The 20,425-nt window shown below is 35.0% G+C and overlaps 1 protein-coding gene across 4 annotated transcripts in view; it reads left to right on the top strand.

The window, feature by feature from the left end:
• The first annotated feature begins 3,203 nt into the window (after positions 1 to 3,203).
• The window catches only part of LOC125650701 (uncharacterized), a 35,474-nt gene continuing 18,252 nt past the window's right edge, over positions 3,204 to 20,425 (top strand). The window contains exons 1-9 of one of the 4 annotated variants that reach the window (XM_048879199.2): positions 3,227 to 3,336; positions 7,233 to 7,353; positions 7,962 to 8,036; positions 8,418 to 8,456; positions 9,444 to 9,690; positions 12,839 to 13,008; positions 13,245 to 13,414; positions 18,286 to 18,448; positions 18,612 to 18,647. In XM_048879199.2, the coding sequence (XP_048735156.1) occupies positions 7,991 to 8,036; positions 8,418 to 8,456; positions 9,444 to 9,690; positions 12,839 to 13,008; positions 13,245 to 13,414; positions 18,286 to 18,448; positions 18,612 to 18,647 (871 nt within the window). In that variant the 5' untranslated portion in view covers positions 3,227 to 3,336; positions 7,233 to 7,353; positions 7,962 to 7,990. Of the gene's footprint in view, positions 3,337 to 3,575; positions 3,618 to 7,232; positions 7,354 to 7,961; positions 8,037 to 8,417; positions 8,457 to 9,443; positions 9,691 to 12,838; positions 13,009 to 13,244; positions 13,415 to 18,285; positions 18,449 to 18,611; positions 18,648 to 20,425 lie in introns of those variants that run through there. The other 3 variants (XM_056153484.1, XR_008799826.1, XM_048879210.2) reach the window with 3 other exon arrangements.

The following is a 20,425-nucleotide window of genomic DNA, read 5'->3' on the forward strand; positions in this document are numbered from 1 at the left end:
CTATAAAATACAATTTACCTTTAAAAAAATCAATACAATTTAAAATTGAAACGGAGATTCTAAATTCATATTGCTTACGGATATATTTAGTTTATTTAAATCATTGTGTGTATACATATGTCCTGCAACACTGATCAAGCATATTACGGACATTGATACGCTGTTTTGAAGGCCTGGGACTGTACCTGGGACAGTGTGCCTCATTTCCATATATTTCTTTGAAACCCATCAATATATTCAAGAGACTTAATTACTTGACGACGGACTTTTCATATGTAAACCAACTGTGCTTAGCGGCAAGGGGGGGGGGGGGGTCGAAGTCTTTTAGTTTATTTTTAGATGATGAATTGATACCAACATAAACCATAACAAGTGTATGATTTTAATATTTTGTGTGTGATACTTTTAAACCGGCCATGGAGAACACATTGTCAAACAATCATCAAATACTAATAGATTGCGGGGTTGGTTGGAGGGATGGTTTCCAGTTCCTAGGCGAAATACATCACCATTGTATCAACATGATTACATGTATTTAGACATCTAGATTTGGCGATAGAATTTTCTTAAAAATTTGCATTACCTTATTGTTTTCTTTGGAATAAAAAAAAATCCCTCAGATGAAGATGATATTGCATCCAGGGAACTTTTGAAAACCAACAGAACGCCTATCTTCCCTTCGGAAATGAAATGTATAATTTACGAGACATTTGATACTCGTATACAGAAGATATTTCTAACAGCAGAACAACTGCATCTTACAATTGCAAATCAGTGTACAGGTGTGAATGTCACGGGTCCTCGGAGATGACCTTAAAAACGGATGACCCTTGTCACAGTAGGTGTGGCACGTTAAAGAACCCTCACTGCTCAATGGCCATAAGCGCCGAACATCGGCCTAATTTGAAGCCCTTCACCAGTCTTGGTGACGTCTCCATATGAGTGAAAAATTCTCGAGCGAAACGTTAAGCAAGATACAATCAATCAATCAATCGTTTATTCCCGAACTTCAGCAATACATTATTGTTTCAGTTTGTGTTGAAAACATGACATTATTATTTTGTCATGTGGAATAAGTATATAGAGGCTATGCTTGTCCACGTCTCTAAAGAGAAGAAGTAATATACTACCTGAAATCAATCTTTTCTAGGCTTGATTTAAACACTATACGTGCACAAGTTTGATGTTAAGGCGATGAAATCTGTCTTCAAAGTAAACTATATCATTTTTCATTTTGCTACTGTGCACTTTATTGATGAATCCACAGGGGTGCGTCACGAAATTTGTGTCTTATTAAAATTTGACACCGTCTATTTGTGTAAGTGTCAATCGTGACGAGTCCCTGTGATGAATCTTGTAGATTCAAAAGATTGATAACTATGCATTGTTTGTGTATCATAAACATGTATTATATCTTAACTTTACATTTTGTTATGATTTCTTTGCATGATATTCATTTATATTTGAGGAATTAGTAAGTTATCTGAACTTGTTTCCGATCCTTTTTAATAAAGATATACATTTCATTTGTGAATTTCGCGCTTCATGAAAAGTATGCCGGAGAAGATCTGCAATTCATACCCTCATGTATTTTCTTTATTTATTTCTGATATTTACATTCTACTTTCATTTCTGTTCGAATTCCCATTATTATAGACGTATACTATATTTATGAAGATTCATATGCATATTGTTCACAACTGCATCGCATCCATGAGGAAATGACTATCAGTACAATTTGTATAGATATGAAAGGCAAAAACTTTGGAAATGTAAATACATGTAATTTAAACCATGTTCAAACAAGATATCAAAACTTTCTTATGCAAATCATATTGGTCATACGAAAAGTGCCAGAGGTATGTTGACTTTTTGACTTCTACCCAAGATAAATAGTTAAGAAGTGTATCTCCAAATTCTGAAAATTCTTATTCCCACTCAGTTAACTTTACAATTTTTAAAATTACTCTCTGGTCTCTCTCTCTCTCTCTCTCTCTCTCTCTCTCTCTCTCTCTCCTCTATCATGTGTGTAATCAGTCAAGAAAGAAAATGAATATGTATAGACTTCATATGTAAACGTAAAACTGTAATGAATATTGATGACTGATCAATTACTTTGTTAAAAGGGACTGATTCACGATTTCCCCCCAAATCTTGTTTTTCACTTTTAATGATCAAAATCTTCACCCAAAAAACAAAAAAACAAAAAACCAACAAAAAAACCCCAAAAATTAAGGTTATACATTATCACAGTTCTAAGCTCATTCTAGAGAGTTTATTATTTGTTTTGTAAACAAAGACTGTGCTATGTTAAATTATTGTTTACGAAATTTTCAAAAGAAATGGATATCATTCTAAGTTTATAATATCTATCGTATTTCAAGCATTCTTTAGGTAAAATGTATCATCTAAAAGTCGAAATTTGTTACTCTGCAAAATTATAAAATGCTTTATATTACAAAATTAGTATTTTACTGGTTTGTTTGTTTACATAAAAAGACTTGAGTCTTTGTTTAGATAACACAGAGTTAAGGTTAAAATATAACTTTTATTCTTCCATTCAGAAGGTTAAAATCTTGGCTGTCACCATTGAATGAGTTATATTTTTAATGTTTAACATCAAAAATGAAAAATGTTTTTTTTCCCTCAAGAATCGTGAACCAATCCCTTTAATTATGATTTATGTTATTGGTGTAGATTTTTAAGGACAAAAATAGATTAAATGAAACAAAATAAAAATCGTAATCTCAATTAAAACATAAAAAATATTTTAGAAATTTCTCCGTCAGTTTTAGATAAATGAAAATAACGATAGGTTATATAGTGTATAAAATTTTAAATAACACATACATGTATTCAAAATTTAATTTCAAATTAATAAGCTCTACTGCAAATGATCTATGATTATTATAAGTTCATGCACAGCTTGTACATATAAAAGAAGCAAGTTCCAAAAATTATATGAAAAATTTAGATCATGTGTTTTAAATCAATCATTATGAAAAATTTGGATCATGTGTTTTTAAAAATAAGTCACATTTTTTCATTGAGGACTAGGTAGACATCCATTTACAAAAATTTGAAAATTCTCCAACAATTGAAAAGAAAATGCTATATAGAATACATTCTTGATGCATAGTATTCGTTATTTTCACCTCATTCTTTATATATGCAAGAGATTAAGGGACAGATAACCCTGGAGATTTCATTTCGCACCTGCCCGCTTCCGGTTGAGTGTAACCTGCGCTTGACAGGCTGATGTGCCGTGTTACCTGAGCTGTAAAATGAAAGATGGAGGTGTCTTTTGGACTTTATATCTATTAATTATATTTTGAGGTGAGTCATTTCTTTGAGTGGGGAACTTTGCCTCTCAATGTTGAGAGATGTACCCAACCTAAGAATACGACACGCTAGGTACCATGCTCATGGACTGTAATCTGAGATCGGATCATCTGATCATGACAGGTCTTCACATTCTATGAAGGGACCCGGATATGTAAATAATAGATCTAGTCCTCGTGTACGGAAAGTCATTGGTTTGCCAGTAGAGAGTAGTGTATATGGATGTTCATGTTTGAAATTGAATTTCCCCCCAAGTGTAAGGAATATATTTTTAGGTATGCCATATTTTAACATACGTTATCAGCTGCTGATAAAAAGGTAAAACTGATTAGACTAGCAGGAAATACCTTTATTGGAAGTCTTAAATACTGTCAAACAGGCAAAGGTTAGTGAGTAGTTTGACTAAATGAGGAAACACAAAAGTGTTAAGGTTCAGTAGGACTATATGTGATTATAAACGGACATAAATGGAACCATTTATGTCTCTGTCATAGTTTAGTTAACTTCCTGGGTAGCAAGACTGAAGGTGGACAATGATAGTAGAATATTGGTTCGAACCGGATGGTCAGTTGGTATGTCAGTTGGTAGACCATTAAAACCCCTTTCACACATTCACGGATGAGATGCTAGATCATCCCGGATCATTAATTCGTGATGGTCCGGACGATCCGTCATCACCGTTTACAAACCATATATCATCCGGTGGCATCCAGGACCATCTGGCTTGGTCAAGCCAATCTGGAAAATGAAATTAAGAATGTTTAATTTTCCCCCGGATCATCCTGGAAGAGAATCATCCATATTGATCCATGAAGGTTCCATGTATCAACAGAAAGCTCCGTGATCACACCAGCACCAACTGGATATTTTTCAGAGATGTACGGGTAGCTACCGTACTTATCCATAGAGAAACCAACGTTTTACATGTCTGCATTGTGGTAAGACCATGTTGACACCAGCATTACGACATCACAGAACCCTAAGATGCTGGATCATCCTGGATGACCAGCTCCTGATCAGTGAATGTGTGAAAGGGGCTTATTAGTGTTTTCTGCTCAATATCTTAAAGAACTCTCTGCTTGACTGATATCTATCTTGTTATACTGGTAATTTCTCTGAAAGAGAAATGTCCCTTATTGATTTTGAGGTCACAAGGGTCAAACTGAACATAATAAGGTATTATCTGCTCAATAAACATCTTGGATGGATGATATGCAGTAACCTTGATAAAAGATAAAGTCTAAAAGTAAATTTCATTAGACTTGCATGCATGATATTCTTGGTTCAAATTTTATTTCATTTGGCTCATAATCTGTCTTGTAATTAATCCATATTATACATGTATTGACCTTTGGTAGGTGATGTATATTTGCATTAACCAATTGTATACAGTGTATTATAGGTAGGAGATCTAAGTCAAATTGGACATTTTTCCTAGAATCCTTGTACAAGTATTGATTTTGAGTAGGTAATGTCAGATATTTCTGCAGAATCCTTTTAATGTATTGATGAAGGGCAGTTACTATTATCAGACGTAACTGCAACATAGACAATGTAGTTCTAGAATTTTTCCTAAACTAAAGAGTCCTAGTACAAAATTTACTGAATTACTCTATGTATGTTGCAAACATTTTGTGTTTTGAAAGTTTGTATTTGAAATCACTGTGAGTTGTACTCTAGAGTTAATTTTTTACTTTTACCCAACAGTCATGAATTAATGGCATTTTCAACAGAATTGAGGTTGGTCCTTTAATACGCAAGTTTTGAGATGTGTCCAAGTTATTTCCCTTTTGAGAAGTCTCGTACACATTAAGGCGTGAAACAATGTGTTTACCTGCGGGAATGGGACAAATACCCATTACTGCATAAGTGAATGTCCTCGGTAAGTTTTTCATATGCATTTTCATCACCCGAATTTGATTGATACACAAACTAAGTAATTGATAAGTATTCAGGGAGTAATTAGATACATGAAATTCTTATTATATCACATTATTTTGTTGCTCGTAAGAACCATATCTGGATATTACTTTTAAATATGACATTGTTTTTATGTTTTCAGTTTTAAGTAAATCATTTCTTTCGATAGTAATCAATCTGATTAAAATCAGCTGCTGCTCCTCGATCCGCCCCATTAGCGACAACATAAAAATAAAGGAGCGGATCGAGGAGCTGATTTTAATCAGATTGGATAGTAATTTGTATTCACTTCATTTACATATTTAAACAGAAGTCGCTTTTAATACATTTTATCATCTTTCTCACTGACTGTAGGTCCACTCTGTCCCACTTAGGCATTCAAAGTACCACTAAATGTACCTACACAGAAGAGCTCTTATTTCGAAACTGGCATATTGAAAGATGAAGTGTATGACCACAGCTCAGTGCTACCTAGTTTATCTGTCTGGAAATAGTCACTAGGCATTCTGTCTGGAGATAGTCACTAAGCATTCTGTATGGAGATAGTCACTAGGCATTCTGTCTGGAGATAGTCACTAGGCATTCTGTCTGGAGATAGTCACTAGGCATTCTGCTTGATTTTCATTGTAAACCATCTGTAGAAATAAAATTTTCAGATTTGAAAGTGTGTTATTTACGGAGAAAGTTGATCTTTAAACTTAACACAACCTTTTTCTTTAATTACAGTGAAATTCACCCCATGTAAAGGACATTGTTTTAATGATTCATGATATGTTTCAAGTATAAGAATGTGACTTCAGTCTCGATATGCTGTTACATATTGATTTACATGATTTATGTTAAGCCATGTTATCACTGAATGTTATAGTAGTGCCATAAAGTTATATTTTAGGACCATTAAACCTGAACAAATACTGGGGAAAGTTTTAAAGGAGGATTTAGGTTAAAACAGTGACAGGTACAATGATACATGAGGCAGGCTTATATTTTTAGGTCCCCTGAGTCACACACGTGGATCAGGATTGATGATTATATCCTCTGTTGTCCATTGTTCATCTGATGATATTTGAGAAATAAAGTACACATCTTCGTGTATGTTACAGGATAATCTCCAAGGTTGAGAAATGTTGTTTTGAAATATAAAAGTAGAGGCTTATCAATCCTTTAATCAATTATGCAATCCTTATCGATCCCCCTTTGCTCAGGGACATCTAGCAGACAGACTATGTGTATAATGGTCAAGATGAGCAAGGATATTTCTACCAGAATTGTAAAATTCATAGACACAGATTCAGGGGTTTTGGTGTTAGGACAGGGATAGATTTTCAAATGGTAAAAATGCATTTTAAAATAAAAAATCAGATTTTCTTTAAAAACATTTTTTTTACTCCTTTGACATCAGTCAATGAAACTGAGTGTATAGTAATACCATATAGTCTTTCTTCGACGAGGTGAAAATATTTGCTTATTTTAGCTATTGGATTTCATACCGCCAAATTTTTAATAGCTAAAGCACCCAAATGTATCTGCAATCAATACATGACCAGTCAACTGGGGATGATTTTTGCAAGAAAGATAACTCTGTATAGCAGTGTTTTATGTCAAAGGTACATGTATTGTAGTACTCTTCAGGTTTGGAGGTAAATAAACTACTGTTTTTATGTCAGTTGTTTCTGACGACGGTATTTAACGTTTTACAGATAAGTAATCAACACTACACTGCTTATCAATTTTTATGTTTTGAAATGCCATGTTCGTCAAAATATTTTGCACTAAAATTATTTGTGTACACATGAGCTAGAAAATTGCCAGATTTAACACCCAAGGGAAAAAACACTATATGATTATGAATTAGTTAAGAAAAGATGTCTATACCAAAATTGCGAATTCATGGTCCATGAGTCAGAGGTTTTGGTGCTTGGACAGGGCTTCATGGCTCATAATTCTTCAAAATTCCTCTCTCCCCCCAGCACAGCAAAACTATATATGCATGGATATGAAGAGCAAGGAGCCCTGTACCAAAATTGTGAAAACTTGGGCCAGTGGTTCAGGCTCTAGGATGGAGGATGAAGCCCAAATGAGTATATACTGGTAGTGAAAATGCATTCAATTTCTAAATATTTTCTTCATTTACTCCTGTGTTTTGAAGAAATACTGTTTGCATGATTTTAAAAAGCTTATATGTTGCTGTCTTCCAAAATTGTGAGTTTTCCTTTTCTTGTGGAAAGAATATAGGCTTAAGGGCAGGCCCTAAAAGGGTACATAGTACACATTTAATTTTAAAATCGTCTTCTTGACTTGAGTGTATTGTGGATAGATAATGTGGTTATGAAGAGCATGTAGCCCTTTACCAACATTGTGAAATTCCTTACCCCTGGATCAGGGGGAGCTAAATCATTGGGTAAAACGATTGGATCCAGTAAAATTATCCTCGTTACTTCAGTGCATTGTGAAAAAAATGCTATATATGGTTATAAGGAGGCTGAAATAGTGAAATTCATGACCCTTGCTCTAATTTCTTCGGCTTCAGGAAGCAGCAACATACTGAAAGTACTGCACATTAATTTTTTAGAATGCTCTTATACTCTTGCACATTGAAAAGACCCCGAATCTGGAAAGTAAGGACAGTTTATTTTCATTTTCTTTAAAAAAAAAAAAAAAGAATTACACATGTAATACCAGTTGTCTTTTATTTACAGATCAGGGATGAAACCGTCTGAATTCAGTTATGGTAAAGCAAACTATAAAAATGTGGATCCAGTACATTAATATAGGTAATGTTTCTCTTGGTATGTATTGGTTTTTAGCTCGCCTGAGCTGAAAGCACTAGTGAGCTTTTCTGACCACATTTTGTCTGGCGAATGTCCACATGTTCTTCTGTAAAGTTTTCACATTTTCGACTTCTTCTCAAGAATGAATTTTACTATTTTCAACCAAACTTTTAAATAATACGGATACATTACTGGTAGTCTTTAAACATTCATATGTGCCACAAAAGTTGCACGAGACCATTTCATTGTCAGAATCCTAGACCAATGTCATTTGGATGATGTAAAGGCCTCTGTGAGAAAAATTACATTTTCTATGCATTAAAAATGTGTCATTTTATTTATCTATAGTAAAATGATTTCATCTGTTCATATTTCATTTTGCAGGTTTAGCAATTTTAACATACTGCACCTCGTACACTTTTGGTAAGTACACCTTTGAAAAAAAATTACATGTGGAATTTTTTTTGGGTTAAATGTCTAGTTATATAAGACAACGATTTGGTGGGTGTGAACACTTGATATGTATAATTATAATATTACTTATATAATTTTATCTATCAAAATCATTCTTTTTCACTTTTGTTTTTGCATTAATTAATGTGTGTTTATTTGTATTTATCTGTGGACAAGATTTAAATCATAACTACCAATTTTACTCCATTCAGACAAATTGAGATTGGAGACCGTGTACGAAGGTAAAGGGCATTTGAATGCTCCTGTTCTAAAATGTGGTCCTGAATAATTGCAACAATGAATAGTCATTATAGTGCAGATTTATCTTTTTCTCACCTGAGTCAAAGACTCAAAGAAGCTTTTCTGATCAACCTTTGTCTAGTGTGTCGGTCTCTCTGTCAGTTTATCCATATAGGGATCGGTTTTGTGATCAACCTTTGTCTAGTGTGTCGGTCTGTCTGTCAGTTTATCCGTATAGGGATCGGTTTCAGTGATTTTCCTGTTTATCTGGAGTCGCCATACTTTACACACAGACTCATCGTGGGATGAGGAATCCCTATCAATGTTGAGGTCCAAAGGTCAGTTTAACTGGACACAAGTATAGGAAAACTGTTTCCAGGCCCTAATTGATTTCCCCTATCACTGAAGTCACCATACATCACACAGATAATCACCGTAACATGAAGATGACCCGTTTTAAATAGTTTAATTAAAAGAGGTCAAGGGTAAAGGAAACTAGATACTTATACTGGAAAATTATCTCAGGTCATAAGTGATATCCCTTTTCACCTTGACTTACAATACACAATGGTTAGAGAAGCATTACATTTTCTACCATTCTTTACTTGTGCTTAGTTGTACACTTAGTGATGCGGAGTATGACACTACTTATGTGAGCAATGTGGCCCATGGGTTTTCTGTGTTCAAATTTGAACACAGTTTTATATGTATTTGTAGGACTTGTAGATATCTGCAAAACCAAGTACATAACCCTGCCATTTGATCGAGAACAAGGCATTGTAGGAGTGACGACAGACACTGGATCCACTGAGAATGGTCCATGTATTCTACGTATCAAGGGCTGCAGTAACTGCCACATCCAGCTACATCCGGTCGGAAATGACTGGGAGCTCCCTCAGGATCCCTCTTCAAACTGTGCCTCTTCATATCCCCAGCGCAACTCACTGAAGGAGTGTACACCAGGGTGCGTAATCCATGAATTGTTTGTCTGATGTCAGTAATTTCAAACATTTTTTGAGAGTACAGCTCAGTTGTGTATTTTCTAGTTCAAAACTCAAAAGAAAAGATGTTCATTATGCAGCAATAATGAAAATGAGAGAACCCTGCAGTAATCAGTTTTAACTGTTTGTTTGCCAACCCTTTTCTGTGATTTCATAATGCAAGTATTATTGCTAATGAATTGAGGGGGTATACTGGAATCATCGTGCCTATCTGTCTGCCTGCTGACATTTTTTTTGTCCAGGATTACTGTATGTGTATATATCTTAGCATATATAAAATTTAGCACAGATGCTGCTGCATAATATTCGGTGTAATCATAATTGATATTTTAGCACAACTGTAGATTAGCATTCTTGCTTCACTGCCAAAGCCACTAAACTTCAAATCCTTCTAAAATAAGGACATATACAGTATACTTCACAATATTAAATGGTTCCCTCAAAATTTGTGGAAATGTTGTTTTCTGAAAATCACACATATTTTGTGAGACTTTATTTCTGCAATCTAGCCTTGTCATATTTAACCATCAGGTGTGATTTTTGTAAACATTCGATTTATTTAACGATGAATTCTTAAAATTACAAACTGTTTATGGAAACTTTATTTTTCATGTCAAGGTAATCAGAAACACAGTTGTTGTCCAATTTGAGAAATTTGGATTTTTATCTCACCTGAACTGCAAGTTCAAGTGATCAATTCTGTCATTTGTCTGTCATTTGTAAACTTGTGTTCTAAAGAACCATTGGGCCAATTTCAACCAAGAAACAAGGCACCAAAAGAAAAAAAAATATAGAAAGAAATGTTTCAGAAACATGAATGCCCTCCATGGTGATATCATTTAATTGATAATAGTGCCAAAACACTTCAAAAGATTAAGCGGACAATATCTTTCTATGAGTGGATTGACCTTTGACCACGTGACCTCAAAATAAGTTTTATCTACTTCTTGGGGTGTACTGGTGTACCAAGTTTGGTGTCAATCATTCAAGCAAATGATTCTCAAAATATAGAGGAGACAATATAACTATATTCAGTTTGACCCTTGACCTTTGATCACCTCAAAATCAATAGATGTCATCTATTCCTTCAGCTGCACCAGTGCACCAAGTTTGACGTCTGTCAAGCAAAGGGTTCTTAAGATGTTGAGCGAACAAGACCTGGTCTACATACCGATGGACCAACTGACTGACCAACCAACATGTGCAAAACATTACGCACAGCTATTGCAAGGACTCTGTACGATTTCCAGGAGACTTGTGGAGATTTTAATGGGACTATTTATTGCACTATGTTTGAATAGTACCTGCACAGCCATAGTACAGATTTAAACTGACCTCTTTACGAGAGTCCATGCAAAATATGGTGTGATATCCGTGTAAAATGTAAGCATAAATGCATTAGCTCACTATGATACCCTACAAATTGTGTGGAAAATGTACACAAATTAATTGCACAAGCACCATGGCAAGTGTAAACCAGGCTTTACATAAGGTTATATGGACAATGTTTTGTCCAGGCCCTTTCTTTGCGAAAGAAAATGAAGCTCATGCTTAATGCCAGGTTTGTTTGATGACATGAAGGATGTGCCATGTATAGTCCTAGTCTAAGGTCATTAGACACTAGATATCTGACATTAGACAACAAACAGAGGTCTGACATTAGACAACAAACAGAGATCTGACATTAGACAACAAACAGAGATCTGACATTAGACAACAAACAGAGATCTGACATTAGATAACAAACAGAGATCTGACATTAGACAAACAGAGATCTGACATTAGACAACAAACAGAGATCTGACATTAGATAACAAACAGAGATCTGACATTATACAACAAACAGAGAGCTGACATTAGACAACAAACAGAGATCTGACATTAGACAAACAGAGATCTGACATTAGATAACAAACAGAGATCTGACATTAGACAACAAACAGAGATCTGACATTAGATAACAAACAGAGATCTGACATTAGATAACAAACAGAGATCTGACATTAGACAACAAACAGAGAGCTGACATTAGACAACAAACAGAGATCTGACATTAGACAACAAACAGAGATCAAACAGAGATCTGACATTAGACAACAAACAGAGATCTGACATTAGATAACAAACAGAAATCTGACATTAGATAACAAACAGAGATCTGACATTAGATAACAAACAGAGAGCTGACATTAGACAACAAACAGAGAGCTGACATTAGACAACAAACAGAGCTGACATTAGACAACAAACAGAGATCTGACATTAGACAACAAACAGAGGTCTGACATTAGACAACAAATAGAGATCTGACATTAGACAACAGACAGAGATCTGACATTAGATAACAAACAGAGATCTGACATTATACAACAGAGATCTGACATTAGACAACAGACAGAGATCTGACATTAGATAACAAACAGAGATCTGACATTAGATAACAAACAGAGATCTGACATTAGATAACAAACAGAGATCTGACATTAGACAACAAACAGAGATCTGACATTAGATAACAAATAGAGATCTGACATTAGACAACAAACAGAGATCTGACATTAGACAACAAACAGAGGTCTGACATTAGACAACAGAGATCTGACATTAGACAACAAACAGAGATCTGACATTAGACAACAGAGATCTGACATTATATAACAAACAGAGATCTGACATTAGACAAACAGAGATCTGACATTATACAACAAACAGAGATCTGACATTAGACAAACAGAGATCTGACATTAGATAACAAACAGAGATCTGACATTAGATAACAAACAGAGATCTGACATTAGATAACAAACAGAGATCTGACATTAGACAACAAAGATCTGACATTAGATAACAAACAGAGATCTGACATTAGACAAACAGAGATCTGACATTAGACAACAAACAGAGATCTGACATTAGACAACAAACAGAGATCTGACATTAGACAACAAACAGAGATCTGCCATTAGACAACAGAGGTCTGACATTAGACAGCAAACAGATCTGACATTAGACAAACAGAGATCTGACATTAGACTGCAAGCGATTTAGAGCTAGAAAATTTGAATTAGGTTTCATAATTCATAATTCTTACTTTTCTTTTATTCCTTGCAGTTGTTCCTATCTGTTCATGTTTGACAGTGCCTACATGAATGAAACTTTGAAGTTTTACAAAAACAACATGTGGCCCAGTGGTCAGTTTAAGTCAGCGTCGAGTGCGATGTTTGTAGGCTTGTGCTCCCATCAAGCTCCTCCCAACATATCCTTAAATTTCAGTGTCATAGGTAGGTGTGATGATATGTAAATTCATAGATATTATTTTTATAGGCACCTGATATGTGTGTCCAGAGGTCCATGTTAGCCCTACTCTCAATTTTTTATCCTTTATAAGATTCATGAGATTGATCACTATTCATTTAATATCTATAAGCTGAGTCATTGTAAACTAGATGCAATTTGGCAACTGGTTAATTTTGACAATTCCATATTTGTTGTAAATCTAGACAATTTTTTTTAATAGCCAACAAAGAGACGTTGTCGTCCAAGATCGGACACATACGCTCTCTTAACTTTCCAAGTGGATACTTGCAGAATGGAGACCAGTACACTTGGGTCATTAGAAATGAAGCTTATTCCCGGATTTTAGTAGTGTTTGATGATTGGCATATCTCACCGTTCAGTGAAGTTTTTGTAAGTAACAACTTTCCATGGCTGTACTTTCAATATGTAAACTGTGGTAGCAAAAATTACCCAGTATGTTGTAGTTGAAATATGGCAAGTATTTACAAAACTAATTTTCACCAATATACAATGGCAATCTTTAAGGATGTACTTGAAATAAGCAGATACTTTAAGTTTTATAAGACAAGTACTAATAAAGCAATTATAAATGTTCTATTAGAGGAAATAAAGGATTCACACTTGCGTGACAAATTTTAATGGTTTTATTGAGATTTATTTTATCAGACCTCTTCACCCTTGAAGACTAAAGATACAAACTGACATGAACAGTTCCTTTTGAATTACTGCTTACCCAAAAGTCAAACATAAACCATGATTTGTCACCATTTCTCTATAGTGCTGTCAGTGATATATTTGTTGTACATTTTATGATTCAAATTTGGATCTTAGGAGGCCCAGCAGTTACATATCCTAAAAATTGAAGTATTTAAAAATATATATACATATAAATATTTATTGATAGCTACTGTTTTTTCTTGTTATCTAACAAACTTTTTTGGTTTGTTTACGTCATTGTATTTGTATGCATGTATGCTGTGTAAATTTTAAGATTTTGATGACATTTTGTAAGAAAAAGACATAATGTTATGTACATGGATGATTATTGGCCATACAAAACAAATACAGCAGAAATGTCTGTTTCTTATCACAGGCTTTGTAAGGTATTGGAAGTATGCATATTGTATGAATTTATATTTTCTTTCATGGAAATTTTTGTAGGATGTTGAACTGAGTCAATTTTAGAAAAATTTCTATGTAACGTTGTAGAGGTTATATGGATTCTTAATCTCACAATTTTTACAGTTTTTAAGCTTTTAGGACCATGAGGACATTATCATTTCGTTGTTTGTAAGACTGCTTGATTATATGCCCGTTGAAGATGGGACGTATTATGGTATGGCTCTGTCCGTCTGTCCATATCTTGTGGGCAGGATACAGACTGAACTGTAAGCTCCAGGATTTTAAAACTTGGTACATTTGATCACCATGATGAGAGGAAAAAGCCTGTTGTTTTTCAAGGTCAAAGATCAATGTCGTAGTATCACTTAGTAGGAAACCCTTGTGGGCAGGATACAAACCGAACCGTAAGCTCCAGGATACTGCAATTAGGTATATTTGATCACCATGATAAGAGGAAGATGCCTATTGTTTTTCAAGGTCAGAAGTCAAAGGTCAAGGTCATAGTATTACTTAGTAGGAAAACCTTGTAAGCAGAATACAAGCCGAACCGTAAGCTCCAGGATACTGCAACTTGGTATATTTGATCACCATGATGAAAGGAAGATGCCTATTATTTTTCAAGGTCAAAGGTCAAGGTCACAGTATCACTTGGAAAACCTTGTAGGCAGTATACAAACTGAACTGTTGGGGCTAGGACTGTCAAACTTTGTACACATACACTTTATGGCAAGTGAAGGATGCCTATTGTTTTCAAAGGTCAAGGTTGTAGTAGCAGGATGCAGACCGATTCGTGGGGTCAAGGACCATTAAACTTGGTACACATACATCTTATGCCGAGTGAAAATATTACATAGAGAATACGTGATTTATCTTGTTTTTTCGATGCAAAGAAAGTATGTCACATCCTGATGATTACTTGAAGGCAAGTTCTACAAATCATGGTGTAAGAAAAACACCCTATATTAACTTTTCACGGGCATATTATGTACCGTTGGCGGTACTCTTGTTTTCTTTAATGTCATGGAAACTGCTTGATTTGATAAGAATTTCAGCATCAGAGGGTGCATAATTTGTCTGTCATACTCTTCACACTGTTTTTAAGATAGGCCTTATCATTGTGTCGCCTGCGTTACATGCAGTGGCGACATATAGGGATCACTATCCGTCGTCGTCGTCACAAAAAATTTCTGTCACAATTTTCTCAAGAACCACATGGGGCAACTCCCTGATATTTGGCACAGAGCATCAGTGTAGCCAACTGTATTGTGTAAGACATTTTCGAATCTGTCGCTTATCAACTTCCTGTTTGCCGGGACTTAGAATTTTTTACAGCAAAAAAATTTCTGTCACACTTTTCTCAAGAACCACATGGGGCAACTCCCTGATATTTGGCACAGAGCATCAGTGTGGCCAACTGTATTGTGTAAGACATTTTCGAATCTGTCACTTATCAACTTCCTGTTTGCCGGGACTTAGAATTTTTTACAGCAAAAAAAATTTTTGCTGAAGATTGTATTTTATGATTAACTGAAGGACAGTATTTTTATGTACAAAAGGACAGTATTTGTAATTCCCATACTGAAGGACAGTATATGTGATTTCAGAACAGCACTAATTATGATTTTTTTTGAGAAACAGTAAATTGGATATATAAAAAGACAACAAGACTAAGCAGTAAACCCAACAGATAATTACTTATGGTTATTACCATTGTCTTGAAGAGCACAGTAACAGGTTGATACATATTTTCAAACACATGTTTTCATTCAGTCTACATTTAATAAATGTCTTAATTTCAAACAGATTCTCCCACAAATTCCATTTGACAAAAACCATTTGAATAATTTACTTTTTCAACATTATACGTGATATATTACATATAGAATGAACTAGCAGACGACACATGTCTTCCGGGGAAGACTTAATACTGCGTTTCACTTAGTGATTGTTTGAATATTAAAAATATGCTTAATTGCATATTGCACGTGAATTTTCTTTCAGAATCATGGAAATTGCTGGTTTCTATACTGGCAGTTTTTGACAATTTTTGTAGTTATAGATGGAACTTGGTTTGTCTTTGTTGCTTGAACTAACTTTTCAAGCCAGAATTGTATCAATTCACAGTTCTAAATCGGTATATAGTAGATTTAATTATGATACAGATTTTGATTGGAATGTTCTTCAATAAAAATGGAACACAGATTTATATCTTGTGCTCAGTCATCCAAAAAATTACTTTGTGAAACACCACTCTGATTGTATACACAAGTACTCTGAAGGTGAAATTAAAAAGATGCTGGAGTTTCTCATTGACAATATCTTTGTAGTCTTTGATGATCAGGTCTTCCAACAGTCAGATGGAATTCCCATGGGCATGAATTGTGCTCCTTTATTGACTGACCTATTTTTATATCCTAACAAGGTAGAATTTTTTTCAAAAGTTTCTACATGAGAAGAAAACATTTTTTGTTGTGGCCTTCAACTCGACATTTGAATATATCAACAATGTTTTATCTATTAAAGATAATTATTTTCATCCATATGTTGATATATCCCAGTAAACTTGAAATAATAGACACAAGAGTCTTCCTCATCTGTTGATATTTTATTGAACATAGATGTTAACGTTAAACTAAGAACATCACCTTTACAACAAATGGGATGACTTCAGCATCTCCATCGTCATCTTTTTATATTGTAGCAATATTCCATTATCACTTGCATATGGTGTTATGTCTCTCCATTGACTAGATGCTAGTGATGAAAGGATTGTCGCCAATGATCAATTGTCGGTTGTTCAGAGATCTATGATGCTACTACATGTAATGGATTACAAAATAAAAGTCGCTGACATTGTTGACCCAAAAAAATTCAGGAAATCACTTCAATTTTGTTCAGATTTTATTTTCTGTATGTCAAACCTGATAAAAAAGAACCAAGCAAACAAAATGGCAGAAGTGAAGGACAGTAACAAAAACGATTTTCAACAGTTAGATAAAGGAGTCTGTCTCTGATATCTTTGAAACATTGTGATTATAAATAAATTACATTACTTGATATAATGAAATTCTGATTTGTTAACCTGTGAACAAAAGAAACAAAGAAGAATTCAAATGTTTACATTACATTTACATTAGTCCTCTTCGCTCCTTGTGAAGCATAGGGCCGCTACAGTCGTTCTCCACCTCACTCTGTTTTGGGCTGTTCTTTTTGCCTCATTCCAGGTCTTTCCAATATTCTCCAGCTCTTTCATTCTTGTTCTTTTCCAACTGTGCAGTGGTCGTCCTCGTTTCCTGTGTCCCTGTGGATTCCAATCCAGTGCCTCTCTGGTGATGCTATTTTGGGGTTTTCTCCATCTGTGGCCTATCCATTGCCATGCTCTTCTTTTTATTTGAATTGCTGTTGTTTCCGGCTATTGGTACTTTGCGGAACGGAACCGATTGTGGGGTACCCTAAGGGGGAATCCACTGTAAAAAAAACCAAATTTTTTTTACAGTGGATTCCCCCTTAGGGTACCCCACAATCGGTTCCGTTCCGCGAAGTACCAATAACCTTGTTTCCTGGCCAGTGCGCTCTAATAGTTTTCAAATGTTTCCATATGTTTAATGATTCTGTTATGTATTTTTAAGGGGAACACACTTAAATGACAATTCCGATTATAATCGATTACATGTGTCTGATTATTACTGATAATCGATTATGGTTTTTAGTCCCTTTGCCCATCACTACTAGATATGCATGAGCTTGTTCTGCATATGATCAGTTTTAAAATGAGGCAGGCTACTGACAAACAAGTTGATGTTTTAAGGGTTTCAACAATCATGTTTAAAGTCTTCATTTTGCAAATTCTATGGTTGTTGTCAAGATCTAGTTTGCCAATACAATCTGTCATTGTGTCAAATGTTTTATATCAATTGTTGGGCCACTTTTTACACACTGATTTTGACTGCGGATTACTCCATTTATCTGATCAAGATATAGGGCTAACGACAGGTGTGACCAGTCAACAGGGGATGCTTACTTCTCCAAGGCACTTGATCCCACCTCTGGTATGTCCAGGGGTCCGTGTATGCCCAACTCGTTAATTTTGTATTCTTTATAGGAGTTACAGGATTTATCACCTTTTCATTATTTTGCAGTTTGATAATAGTGACAGGAGATTGCCTATTAATGGTGCATCAGGTCGTTCTGCAATACTGTCAAAGGGCCCAGAGATGAAAGTCATCTTCAACACAGGGAATCATTTGCTAGAGGACCAAAACAGATACATGGGCTTCAAATTCACATACACTTTCTACAAAAGTAGGGACATTCAAGAAAACTTTCATTGATCTAAAGTTATTCATGTATGGCAATTTTTGCCTGAAGTGCATGGCCCTAGCATGTTGAAGTAAACTATCAATCAACAGCATTCTTTATATAGTTTTCTACTGTAGTTGTAAACAGATCAAACTCTCTATTTCAGCTGATCATGAACAATCCATTACTATCCCATTAACAGGTAAGGATCTTTGTATTAATGTATTTTGTCAGTATTCTAACAATCCATTACTGTCCCATTAACAGGTAAGGATCTTTGTATTAAGGGCTATTCCAGAAATAAATACATGGGGGGGGGGGGGGGGGGGGGGGGGGGGGGTGTCGGGAGGCACCTTTTGTATATACCAAGCACTCATAAAAAAAAAAATTAAAAAAAATTACCCCATGACCCATCAAATTAATAAACTCATTTTACAATGACCCATCTAATTAAAAAAAAAAAACTAACCAGACCCACCACAAAAATATTTTTAAAAATGAAAACGGTACAAATCTTGCGAGGTTTTCGGGACAAACATTCTAGTCAATGACGCGGTAATGCCTGTGCGACATTGTATCACAGTAGTTCTCAAGAAACGATGTCACATCAACAATCAAAGGCATCTATGGCAGGAATGTTGGAAAGATTGGGAGTCCAAACGATGCTATTATCATGAAATGGGTATGGATATGTTTTTCCACGAATCGTTTGTTTTCTAATGGAGCCCGCGCCCAGAGGCCTCTATATCACCATCACACCGACTGATAAATATAACGCATCGGTACCCTCGTATAAATCAACTAAGGTTTGCCTATTTTTATTAGAAAACGGAATACCTATTGGTTTCAAAATATTCCCAAAATCGATGCACTGTAAACTGTAATAATCTACAGAACAGAGTTCGCCGCCATCACGTCCAAAGGGACCCTACTAAACGCGCCTCTAATTTGAAGAATGCCGTACAAACTTCCACCAGAGTTCGTTTGCTCACAAACCAAACTCTTCCACTTAGGCATTATGGGATAGCGATTTCTTAGGCCGCGTATACTGTGACGTCACTGTAGAATGACGTAAAAACATAACGTCAAACGTAAACAACTTTCAAAACAAGAACCTAAACATCAAGTTCATTACTTTACACAATAATTTGAACAGAGTCTCCCTACTTTTTAATGATCTTTTGGTCATTTTATGTTTAAAATAAAATCCATACTTTTATATTAATGCTCTTAATATCAATATCTTCAAACTTTTAACTGTGAACTACTTCTTTAGTTTTATTTGCCTGCGTGATAATCGCGGACTCACAATATACAAATCTGTATATTGTGCTGCGTCACATAGGAGAGGTCTATTCGTAGGTGACGTAATGAGGCCTCGACGGGGAGTTTGGAATGCCGTAATGGAAAGTTATGCGCTGCAAAGAGCGACAACTCGAATAGTTCTGTGTTACTTCCGATTTCCGATTTCGAAAGCAGCATTTCGAAAGCACGTTTTCAATTTTCCCACTGACGTTTTGTAACCAACATGACAAGAGCGACAATAAAAATATTCTGAAAACTCAACACCCACGTGGCACAAAATAAAACAATAGAAACTACCCACTACCCATAATAAATATTTTTTTAACAGTCCAACCACGGACCAAATAAAATTTGAAAAAATACGACCACCCACACAAAAAAATATCATTTGCCGCCCGACCCCCCCCCTTTTGATCATTTCTGGAACAGGTAAGGATCTTTGTATTAATGTATTTTGGCACTATTCTAACAATCCATTACTATCCCATTAACAGGTAAGGATCTTTGTATTAATGTATTTTGGCACTATTCTAACAATCCATTACTGTCCCATTAACAGGTAAGGATCTTTGTATTAATGTATTTTGGCACTATTCTGACTGAGATATGACTGTCATCTTTCTGTCTTGAAATGTCTGAGGAACAGGGATTCAAAGTTTTATAAATGAAGGAACA

This window comes from Ostrea edulis, chromosome 1 (genome assembly GCF_947568905.1).
Source record: "Ostrea edulis chromosome 1, xbOstEdul1.1, whole genome shotgun sequence".
In the NCBI taxonomy this organism is placed as follows: Eukaryota; Metazoa; Mollusca; class Bivalvia; order Ostreida; family Ostreidae; genus Ostrea; species Ostrea edulis.